Source organism: Canis lupus, chromosome 13 (genome assembly GCF_003254725.2).
Source record: "Canis lupus dingo isolate Sandy chromosome 13, ASM325472v2, whole genome shotgun sequence".
NCBI lineage: Eukaryota > Metazoa > Chordata > Mammalia > Carnivora > Canidae > Canis > Canis lupus.
This window is the reverse complement of record NC_064255.1, coordinates 24434309-24446514: the sequence shown is the minus strand read 5'-3', so window position 1 is coordinate 24446514 and position 12206 is coordinate 24434309. Positions and strand designations below refer to the sequence as shown.

At 49.2% G+C, this 12206-nt stretch overlaps 1 protein-coding gene across 1 annotated transcript; it reads left to right on the top strand.

Annotated features, from left to right (window-relative positions):
- Positions 1-4137: 4137 nt before the first annotated feature.
- On the top strand, positions 4138-9193 carry LRATD2 (LRAT domain containing 2). The gene is made up of 2 exons (XM_035707489.2): positions 4138-4250; positions 4342-9193. The coding sequence occupies exon 2, from the start codon at positions 4439-4441 to the stop codon at positions 5408-5410; it is 972 nt and encodes a 323-aa protein (XP_035563382.2). The 5' UTR covers positions 4138-4250; positions 4342-4438; the 3' UTR covers positions 5411-9193.
- The last annotated feature ends 3013 nt before the right edge of the window (positions 9194-12206 follow it).

The window sequence follows — 12206 nt, the reverse complement described above, 5'->3', positions numbered from 1 at the left end:
TCTGACTGTATGTCCTACACCAGCCCCAGCTCACTGTCTCCTTTCCTTTTCCTGAACATCCTAATCCCTTCCCACCTTAGTTGGGAATGTGGAGGCAATGCCAAGGCCAGCTCATTGGAGTGCCAACTCAAGTTTCCCTCCCTCAGAGTCCATCTCTGGCCATCTTATCCAAAGTAGGCCACCCATCCCACCCCCATCCTCTCTGCAGCCAGCCGATCCCATTACCCTATTTTGGTCTCATCAGGGCCCTTATCTCTCTCAGAAATTCTTATCCATTGACTTATTTGTCACTTGCCTTCCTCCTATCGACACATAAATGCCATAAGAGAAAGGACTTTGTCTACTGTATTCTTGGCGTTCTCTCTGGATCCCAGTAAAACCAGCAAAACTCAAGTATTTGTCAAATCTTAAAGAATGTGTTTATCTCTACTTAAAGTGGTTGTGAGCACAAGGCTTGAAGTCAAGGGGACCTGTGGGATCATCCCACTTGCCAGCTGGGAGAAGTCACCCAGCCTCTTTAAACTTAATAAAACAGAAAAATAGAATCAAGAGCTCACTAGTAGTTGCCATTATTAATCTACAGTTATGTCACCCTCACTAGTTCAACACACACCCCTGATGGCAGGCATTTTGACATTCACTTGTGCCCACATGCCTTGAAACTTCCCCTAGGCACTCCTACTTCCCCTTCCTTCAGAACATGCCATACTGTCCTTAGATGTCTACTTATTTCTCTGTCTCCTCCATGGGGACATGAATACCTCTAAGGCCCAGCATGCTGCCTGTTGAACTTATAGCATAAATGTGTGGTGTATAAGACAAGTAGGTACCTAGCAGTTCTTCCAGAAACATGTTTTGAATCAAGCTCTCTCTAGAAAAGACATTTTAAATACACGAATTAAAAAATAATACCAGATGGCAAATGATCACGTGCTGAATTATATATAATCAAGTGAAATGGCAGAGATGGCCAACACAGAGATTCCCCAGGCCAGCCAAGGAACTAAGGTAGTTGAGGTGGGTGGGATGGGATGGGGGCCAACTGTAGACTACATCTCATCTCCAAGGCAATGATCGCTTAGTTTTTTAGCTCTTTGTTGCCATTGTGGTAGAATGTGGGCCTGGTGGGCTCACACAGTTACCTTTTTCCAGCAAATCTGGAAATTTAAACATGAGATTTCCCAAGTCTCCAGATTGTTGACAGCTAATTTAAATTTACTAAACGATTATTTGAGATGAGCAAAGCACGTTTGGGAGCCCTTATATAACCTCTGACCAAGAGCCCCAGGTGGCTAGATGAAGGCTGGGCCCTAAACAGGAATTAGTGGAATAAGCTACACAGGAGGGAGACCATTAATGTGGCCAGGAATTCTGCTAAAGCATCCATCAAGCACTTACAGAGCGCTTAACTAACTACGAAGCACTGGGTTATAAAAATGACTCAGAACCTGTTTCCCCTGAGACTTTCCAGTTGGTTTCAATTCAAGAAATATTGTTGAGCCATGATCACATACCTGGACACAGCTGCTCGAGACAGGGGGACAGGCACCTAGATGACTAGGTATTGTTTCCTACTTGTTAGATCTTTGTCCCAGAGTGCTGGCAGCACACTGTCATACTTCTGTGTCCTATGGATTCTCCTATTCCCAGCCAACCTACCCAGGACCAGCTGCGGCAAAGTGGTCTACCCTAGCAGAGGTTTCTCAGACTAACAGACATGGAATGACTGTCATTGACTCTGTGAGCTTAACTCCTCCTGGTAAAATGAGTACCTCCAGGAGCTCACATGGTGGTGACACCAAGTGTTCAGGTAACAGCAGCACCTCAGAACATGTGCCCGAGGCTGTTTAGAAAATATTGTAATTTTAATCTGCACAGCAGGCACACAGAAGTCTCTTTTTGGCGGAACTTGTACTGTGATCTTAGACTTGCTGAAGGACTAACTTCCATCACGGCCCTGCCAATATCGATTGTTCGGGCTCAAAAGGGCCTAAGTAGATTGATTTTTTTTTTTCCCTCTCTCTCACACTAAAAAGGATCGTAGTAGTGTTAGTATATTCCTGTTTCCACTGGTTGGTATGCATACTGAATTAATAATAGTGTTACCTGGAAAAATTTAGTTAAAACAAACAGTGATGGAAAACAGGGTAGAAGAGGTCTTAAATTGCATTCTTAATTCCACCACGAATGAGTCTGGTGTTCCAGTGAATGCCTAAGCCTATTTTTTTTTTTTTTTAAGACAAAGAACCCTTTGGTAACCTGCATCTCAGACAAGGGACAAAAATGAAAGGAAAAACAAAACACATACAAGCAAATGCAAAAGACAAAAAGCAAAATCAGCATGGAGGGAACAAGTGTCCCCTTGTGGTGGAGGTTAAGAGGCAATCCTCCTCTTCGGTCACTTCCTTCCGTAAGTCAGCAAGAAGGAAATAGATCCACCAGGGGCCTCTGCTAATTTGTTCTTAATTTAAGGACAATTAGACAATTCCTAGATCCCCCATCCCCAGGGAAAACGACAAGCGCAAATGGTTTTTCTGAGCAAATGCTTTTCGTAACCCACCGGATGACTCGGTCACTCTGCAAACAACAAGAGGTTATGAAATCTACTTTGTGCCACCTTCCAGGGACAGCTTACAAACAGAGGGCAGGGCTTGGGAGCAAAGCCAGCCACTCCCTCTTCGTTCAGTTTTATGGGGCTTCCTTTCTGTGAACTTTTTTTTTTTTGCCTTCCTGAAAGTTTCACAGCACGCGTTCTAGAAACACCGCTAAACTGAAACGCTTCCCCAGCTGTCCCAGTAAAAAAAAAAAAAGAAAAGAAAAGAAAGAAAAAAAATCCTTTTCTCAATGACCTTGGGCAAGAAATACATTCCAGGAAAGGAAATCCAGAAGCCAACGCCTGTTTACTAGCCCATGACTATTGCTCCCGTCTCCAGGTCTCTGGGAACGAGGCGGAGAGGGAACAGGACAGACACCCAAACTCTCAGTCCCTCAGTCCTCTCTGCGCTGGCAGGTGGCGCAGGTCCTTCCAATCGCTTTCGAAAGCCGCCAGCTCGGAAGAGCGCGAGCTGAGCAAGCAGCGCAGCCCCGCCCGGCGAGCCCCTGCTCTAGGAAGCAGCCGGGATCCCCCGTGGCCAGTGTAGACCCCGCGATCCGAGGTGTCAGCCCGCCAAGCGAGTACCTGCCAGCTGGGTTTGAACGGGCTCGGGCGCGGGGGCGGGGCGGGGGCGGGGCCTGGGCGGAGCCCCGCGGCCGGGGGCGGGGCGGGGGGGCGGGGGCGGGGCGGGGGCGGGGCCCCCGGAGGCTCCGCGCCGTGTGGGAGAGACCCGGGCTCCGGGAGCAGGCGTCTGTCTCTTTAAGCGCCAGGGGCTGCTGCGCTCCCGCCCGGGGAGCCCGGAGCCGGATCTACAATCCCGTCCCTCCCGCTCCGGCGCTTGTTGCTCGCCGGGTCCGGGCTGGGGCTGCCGCCGCCGGGCAGCGAGGCTCCTTCCTTCGCCGGCTGCTCGCGCGCCGCCTCCCCCGGGCGCAGGCTGGGGGGCAGCAGCAGCCCCAGCAGGAGGGAGGGGTGCGGCGCACGCGGCCGTCGCTTCCCATCCTCAAGGCTCGGGGCGCCCCGTAGCCGCGGGGGCCAGACATGCGTCGCTCCCCCCTGCCCAGCGTCGCCGCCGCCCGCGCCCGGAGAGGACGGATTGCGGATCCCACACCTGCAAACTCACCCTAGAAGTCTCAAGGTGCGGCTGGGAGGAGGGGTGGGGGGGTCGGTTCCCCAAGGCCGCCTCCTCTCCGCGGGTGAGTTTTCGCAGGTAACCCGAGCCTGCGGGCGGGCGGGCGGGCGCGCGGGGGAGGGGCGGGCGAGACGGGAGGCGAAAGCGCCGCAGGTGAGCCAGGTAGGGTGGCTCACCGGCCCCGGCCGAGCTGCGGGATCCTCGCCGGTTTCCCCGGAGATGGCGGCGTGAGGGGGCTGGGGGGGGGGCCGCCTTAGGGGCTAAGTTAGGGCCCTGGGGTGGAAGGAGGGTTAAGGAAAGGGGGACTGGAGCAAAGTTTCTCTTCTTCACCCCTCCTGCCTGGGCTTGGCAGGTAGGGCGCCGGCGGAAGCCGTACGAGCTGCTGATGCAATGGGCTTTGCCTGACCGAGGTGAAGTGCTGGGGGCGGGGGAGGGCCCCAGTTGCAGGCGTCCTGGGACCGTGACCCTAGAGGTGGAGAATCGAGGCAAGGCTCGGCGCATCCGAGCCTCCCCGTAAAATGGCTCCAGGTGCTCAGCCCCGAGCCCTTCTCCCTTGCGTTAACGAGTTCGTCCTTTCCGTGGAGGGGCTTCTACATGCCTTGCCTTCCTCTCCCAACAGGTGGTCTCGGCCCCTGTCCGGGGGACCCGTGCCGATGACCCAGGTGGTGCTTTCGCTTTCTGCCCCCTCGGCCGTGTGAGCGCGTATCCGCAGCGTGATGGGTAACCAGGTGGAGAAACTGACCCACCTAAGTTACAAGGAAGTTCCCACGGCCGACCCGACCGGCGTGGACCGGGACGACGGGCCGCGCATCGGGGTCTCCTACATCTTCTCCAACGACGACGAGGACGTGGAGCCGCAGCCGCCGCCCCAGGGGCCGGATGGTGGCGGCGGCGGCGGCGGCGGCGGCGGCGGCGGCGGCGGCGACGGCTTGCCCGATGGTGGCGACGGGCCGCCGCCGCCGCCGCCGCAGCCCTACGACCCGCGGCTGCACGAGGTGGAGTGTTCCGTGTTCTACCGCGACGAGTGCATCTACCAGAAGAGCTTCGCGCCCGGCTCGGCGGCGCTCAGCACCTACACGCCCGAGAACCTGCTCAACAAGTGCAAGCCTGGCGACCTGGTGGAGTTCGTGTCGCAGGCGCAGTACCCGCACTGGGCCGTGTACGTGGGCAACTTCCAGGTGGTGCACCTGCACCGGCTGGAGGTGAGCAACAGCTTCCTGACGGACGCGAGCCAGGGCCGGCGCGGCCGCGTGGTGAACGACCTGTACCGCTACAAGCCGCTGAGCCCCGGCGCCGTGGTGCGCAACGCGCTGGCTCACGTGGGCGCCAAGGAGCGCGAGCTGAGCTGGCGCAACTCGGAGAGCTTCGCCGCCTGGTGCCGCTACGGCAAGCGCGAGTTCAAGATCGGCGGCGAGCTGCGCATCGGCAAGCAGCCCTACCGGCTGCAGATCCAGCTCTCGGCGCAGCGCAGCCACACGCTCGAGTTCCAGAGCCTGGAGGACCTGATCATGGAGAAGCGGCGCAACGACCAGATCGGGCGCGCGGCCGTGCTGCAGGAGCTGGCCATGCACCTGCACCCGGCGGAGCCGGACGAGGGCGACAGCGACGCGGCGCGGACTACGCCGCCTCCCGGGCGCCCCCCTGCGCCCGGCGGGGAGGACGAGGCCCGGGAGGCGGCGGTGCACTGAGCGGCCGAGCTGGGTGCCGAGCCCCTGGGCGGGAGCCCTTTGCAGCCGCAGCAGCAGCAGCAGCAGCAGCAGCAGCAGCAGCTGCCGCCCCCCCTCCCTCCTCTCGCTCCCTCCTCCAGCACCTTCCGGGCCCCATCTGGGCTCCTGGGCCATTTGGAGAAAAGGAGAGTTGGCGAAATGCGCAGCCAGCTGTGGCTTGAGCTCGTTCTCTTGGATGGAGGAGCAGCAGGAGGGAGCACGTAGGCGCCCTTTAGCCGGGGCACTTCCTGCCCGCCCGCTGGATCTGGCTCCCTTCAGGAGCTGGGCCGAAAGGTGGACTTGCCCGACGCTTCATCCTTGCCGGACCTGGGTCCAGACTCGACCCTTCTGAAGCACTCGGGGGTGGAGGAAAGTTCAGAGGACTGGTGCCTGCTGTTGCCTCCTCCTCCCCCCCGGGCTTGGAGGGGGCCCTGTACTGAAGCCTGAGCAGGTTTGTGGCGGCGCCCAGCTGGCAGAGAGCCAAGCTGCAGATAGGCGCACCCCCACCTCCACCCCGGGGTGTGTGTGTGGGGGGGGATGTGGGAGGCTGGGGTGATTTACTTTTGGGGGATTCCTGGGGTTGAAGGCTGGAGAGTCCAGGCCCAGGTCTGGGAGCAGCAGGCCACAACCAGAGCAGCCCCCCTGTGAAGTGTGATGAATAGTTTCGTGAACTTGGGCTACAAGACAAAGACTTTGCTACCTCCCCCCCCCCCCCCCCCCAAGTAATTCATCTTCTGGAGCTGGCTTCTACTGGAGTCTCCTGCTCCCTCCAAGTAAATCATTGTCACGGGCCAGCTTGGGGAAGGATTCAATTATGGTTCTGTTTTGCCGCCTTTGTTTCTCGCCTGCTGTTGTAGGCACTTAGAGCCACGTTGTCATCAAAGGAGGGAATAGCCCTTTGTGTCTCTAATCTAATTAAACCTGCATGGTTGTGTTCATCCGCAGGTCACACAGAGGGTTGGCCGGTGCCACCCCATAAAGTATCCACTACAGAAGTAGTCAAATGGGGTTGCCCTGGCAGGAATCCCATCTCCCACTCATCATCTGATCCCCTTCCTCAACAGTGAAGATAACCCTTTTTTAAACTCTTAAGGCTTTGGTGGTGGGCCTGTGATTTGATTTGATTTGGGTTTTTTTGTTTTGTTTTTTATTTTTGCCTCTTGGCTGTCCCATCCCCCTCACTCACTTTTGTTCTGCAGGTGATAAAATCTTAGGCTTGAGGTCTATTCAGTGATGAGGTGTTTGTTTTGCTAGCCACACCTGATGCAATTTAATCAAGATGCAAAGTCTTATTGTGTTGCAGCAGTCTCTTTGTTCCTTGGAGAACCCCCCCCCTTTCAGAGCGCTCCTGCAATTGAGAGGGGTGACAGCCATCACAAATTAAATGCCACCTGGTGTAGTCAGCACTGAATCTGGTGACAGTCCTAAGGCACAGGTTGGTGGCTGTGAGATCTGTCGGCACCAGTCTGGCCTGTACTCTGAATCTGCCACTGATCCTGTTTGCTATACTGTGGGGCCTCTAGAAATTTTTACAACCCATCTCTTGTATTCATGAGAGCTCTGGCATGATGTGTGCCCTTGATTTAACGGTGCTGCTGTGCCGCAGATTGGCATTGCTAATGCTGTCTCAAAAGTTGAGTGAAGTTTTCCTTTCCCTTGGGAGTCATTTGAGATGACACCGAACAAGTCATTTTCTGAACAAATTCTTACAGTAGGAGTGGAATCCTATTTGAGCGTCCTAAAAAGCTGTGGCCATGTTTGGGCCTTCTCCCTGGGGATTTCTAAGTCACAGCAACAAGACTTGAAGGATTTCTTTGTATACTTTTTTTTCAAACCTGGAAGTTGATGCCATAATCTTTAAAAAGCCTAGACCGTCGTCGCACCTCAATATGAAATAATTGTGGGGGCATTAGCTATGTTCCCTGTTCTCACAAGGATCACCAAACAGGTCCTGTCACATTGCTAAAGATGAACCACACTCAGAGCCCTAGTCTGGGACCTTGGAGAAATGTCAGTCGCCTGGGGGAAATGTAGCTCTAGTTTCCATGTGAAATAATCTCCCAGCTTCATGTTTATATTCTCTTGTTCGTGGCAAAGCCAAGCAAGGTAAAGGACATTTAGGAGAACCTCCCACATCTAACAGATTTGGATTTTCTTTTACACTTAACGTGGTGGTTGAAAGACCAGCGTGCAGACACCAAGAGGGGAGAAGAACAGAACAGCAGAGTCTAGTAGCTCTGGGCTGGCTAGCCAGCCAGCTTTTCCACTTCCCTATCTGTGTGTCTGCCTCCTTGGCCCTCAATTGGAAAGTGAATGTCATTAGTCACACGGAGGTACAGCAGTGTCTGTCGTTACAAAGGAACTGCTTTTTGTGGGAAGTCTCCACTTGAAGAACTCTTGTAAAATCCGCACCCATAAACAGTAGCATTCTGCTTCTAGAGAAGAGGTGGGGGGGTTTTTGTTTTGTTTTTTTGAAAATGAGCTAGAAGAGGAAAGCCATCTCCTTTCCAATGTAATGCAAGCGTTTTTTTTTTTACTGGTTACCAGAGATGTGAAGTCTGGAACATGAAGAATGATTCCGTTGGAAGTTTCCTTAGGGTTCCCTAGAGCTCTAAAGTAAAGCAACAATCAACCAATGAAGGCTCCAAGAAAGGGGACTTCGTCAACTTCCCCTCTTTCCTCAAGGTGGCAGTGTTGTGGATAAGTGAGTTTTTAAATGTCCAGGCTATGGCTACATCTGGCACTTTAAAAAAGTGAATATATTTAATAATTTTTGTTTCTCCTTGGGAATAAGACTTTAAAACTCTTTTGTACTGTGAATTACGTATGTTCTTTGAAAGAAAGAAATATCGATTCTAATGTTCTTCAGAAGTTGTGGCAGGGATAAGCAGGACCCCGGACTGGAACATATCCTAAAAGTAATGAAACAAATTCTATTTTCTTATCTGAGCAAATATTTTATTGAGACTGCTCATGTATGTCAAAGGAGCCCACAACGTCAGCGACACCATTTTTTGTATTGAAAGAACTCCTACTTTTTGTAGCTTTTATTCCACATGTGATTGAAAATGACTTTATAGCACTAAAATGCCTAGCAGAAGACTTGACACCAGACCTTTAAGGAAATCTTTAGTTTTTATGAAAAATGACACTTCAGTGGTTAAACTTCTCGTGTCTTCGGTGTTTCTGGCCCTAAGAGCACCACTAGACAGCACCACAACCACATGGAAACATATTTTTAGAAGCAAAACTTTAATTTTGTACCACATATGCTATGGAGAGTTAAGAAAAATTAATGACTACTTGTTTTCTATTTTTTTTCCTAACAAAATCGAATCCACTGTGTCGAAGACTCTTGATATTATGTGATCGTCTAACCATTTTTTAAAATAAATTAGAATAAAATCTGTGATCATGGTCATCGAATGGTTTTGTTTGGAAAGTTACATTTGTGAGATTTTTTTTTTTTTTTTAAGTCATGGTAACTACAAACTTGACTGGTTATTCACATTTTCACTATGTTTTGTTCTTAGCTGTAATTCTTGTGCCCCATGGAGAATTACATTTACTAACATGGTAAATTCTATGTGTATTTTATTTCCTAGTGAATTGTGTAAACTATTTTTGTTGAAGATTGTATGTTAAATCAATGTTATGTTCTCATACCACTTCTTGAGAAGGAGGTTCCAATTTGAAATTGTATCATTTCCTTCAAAATGAAGGGCAGTGTTTAGTTAAAATAAAAGATCGATGACATCTTTTGAACCACTTCCTCTTCACTGTCTTATTAAAATGAAATCTATCAAGTCCTTTTGAAAAACGCTATAAAGGTTTCCAATAAACCATTCATTAGTGTTAACTGAATTTATAATTTTTTCCCCACTTGTATACCTCTTTCTGCTATGTGTGGTTCAAATATCAAGCTGCAGTTTTTTCTGAGGATATTCATCTTTACATTGCTCAGTAAACATTTTGATGAATTCATTTAGTGACAAAGCCCTCCCTGCATTTGCTCTGTGAGAATTAATCACCCATTGCTTCTAGGCTATCAGTGTTCGTGAAAAATGTCTCATAAACATAAATTTTCAGTGCACATTGATTTTCAGAATCAATGCAAACATTGCTGATCACCACACTCCCATATTGGAATGTATACTGGGGCGTTTTGGTATTAAGATCAGTTGCATCTTGGGTGGTTTCAGTTTCAGACAAAGGGAATCTGTTCACTGGGTAATTGAATTACAGAAAACAGACAAATGTGACCACATGGCACCGTTGGCATCATAAGGGATGCAGATGCCAGCAGTTGATAAGAGAGGCAGATGTGGCATCTGGGACTGGTGTGTGGGAGGCCACGAGCACTGCTTAGGCCAGCACCTGAAGCTACTGCCACAGTCCCATGAGGTTCAAAAACCTGGGCTTTGTCAACAGGCTCTTAGGAGAATTTTAAATAGAAAGAACCAGAAATGCAAAAAGTAATAGGGAGCTCAGCAGCAGGAGGGCCATTTATCCCTAGAGTGGGAGTCCTTAATTTATCATGGTTCTCCTTGTACAAGAAAATAGAGGGAAGGGAGCTTGATACAGAAAGTTCATTTATTCTTGGGAGATCTTGGTGTAGGCTGCTGTTTCCATTCCCTTTAAGTGGACTGAGCTTGCTTAATGTAGGAAAATGACATGTTTGGAAGCGTTTAAAAGGACCTCCAAAATGAACAGACCCAGAATACGTGAGAAGGGCTTTTATTTCCTTTTACTGAATTAACTGGGAAATTGGCTTATTGAACAAATAGAGCCATTTTATCTGCAGAGTAGATGCAAGAATGATTGGTGTGTATTTGCAATCACAAGATACTAGGAATTTATGAAGGAGTAGAGGATGCTGAGCTCTAGTCTAGATACTGGAATGTGCAGAGATGACAAGCAAACACATTGAGAGAGTCTTGGTTTCTCAGGGGAAATTCATTTCACTCTTTTTTTTGTATGGGACATGATAATAAAAGGCGGCCCTGTACAGAGCTGATGGTAGGTCTTCAGGTAAAGCAAATGGGTGTAGGTTGAATTAGACCAAAATTCTGAAAGTACAGATGATGGCAAAAAGGATGTAACTAATATACCTAATATTCACAAAGTACTTAACTGGGAGGCTCCTGAATTCCCAGTGCCTAACGTAAAAAGATAGACCAGATCCATAGTTTCTGTCCTCAGTGTCACATTCTAACAGGTAAGACAGGTGACTTCTTACCAAAAAGGAATTCACAGTAAATAATTTAATTTCAGTCGATGGAAACGTACAGGGTGTATGGGATCTCTCCGTCAATGAGTTGGTGAAGGCTTCCCTGAGGAAGCATTTATGCTCAACTCTTCCAGAGGAGACGAGAGAAGGGTAAAGGAGAGAGCCAGGTGCTTTAGAGTGGGCACGACTTACACTGATTCAGGGAGGAAGGCTGGGGAGGGAACGAAAGAATGTTGAGTGGCCTCAAAATGCCTTTGCTTCTTACTCCAGTAGGACCTGGCAGGGAGAGACCTTCACTCTACATTTGATGGAGTGAATGAACCTGGAGGTTGAGTTTGCCAGAGTAGAAAGCCCTCCTATCTCCTCAAGGTGCTGTCATCTCTATGATGTGAGGAGGGTGAGGTAGCAGTGATTGTAGGATGAATCAAACGGGGAGCAAGGGAGTGACACTGTCTCCTCTCCCAGAACTCCACTGCCAGCTGGGCTATAAATAGTGTGAATTCGGGCCTTTGCCTGATGAGATTGAGAGAAGTGGCACAGGTCAGGCTGGATGGAAGCAGAGGTAAAACAGCACAAGTTTGACAGCCTTCATGCCCTGGTCTTGGAGTCATGATCGCAGAAGACATTATTTCATTCAATTGGCCAACACAGGCCACCATCAGAATATAGACTTTGGTGCCTCGTCATCAATGGCCATTAATGACTCAAAAGATGAGCTTTGCTACTTTGGTGGGAGAAACTTGTACAACAATGTGCTTAACTTCCAAGGTTTGGTTACCTTAATAAGCATTCACCTTAACCTCATAACTGAGGATTCTCAGTGGCTAAGCTAAACTGGAAGTAGAGGGTCTGACCTAGGCAAGAAAAACTGAATAGTGGTTAAGTCTTGACAGTCAACCTACCTGGGTTTCTCTACTCTGGGCTCTACTCACTGTCAAGCTGGTAACTTTGGCGGAAGTTAAATATATGCTTGGAAGCCTTATTTTATCTTCTGTAGGATGTGACCTATGACATAGGTCATATTCACTTAACTCTGAATTTCAGCTGTACTTGCAAAATAATATAATATAATGTATATAATCATATGATTGGACTAAAATAATAGTATCTACTTTAAGTGGTCGTTTTGAGCACAAAATGAAACAATGCACCTAAAGTGCAGATCAATAGCAATTGTGATTGATAAAGAGAAAATCTAGGATATTCTAGGTGTTCAAAAGCCTTATTCAAAATGAATTTTTATCTGGTCGAGAGAGGTCTCCCCTTTAGTTCTAGAGTATTTCTTAGCTAAGCTACAAGAAACTGGTAAGATAAAGAGAGAACTCTAGTTAGTACTGCAGTTGTTTAGCTTCTGCTAGAGGATTTGATCTTTAGTAGATGAACCATTTAATTTGTTTATACATTTTATTATGTTTACTCATCAATTCAACCAATATTTCTTAAGAACTTTTAAGGTATAAGGTGCCAGAGAGATGAGGGTGAATTTGAAGTGATAGTGTAGTGATAATATTAACAGCGATGAGGTCACGGTGTTGCCCACCCACCTCC

Bases quoted from the DNA above. Each gene is read 5' to 3' on its own strand.
- LRATD2 (XM_035707489.2), top strand. From the start codon at position 4,439: ATGGGTAACCAGGTGGAGAAACTGACCCACCTAAGTTACAAGGAAGTT.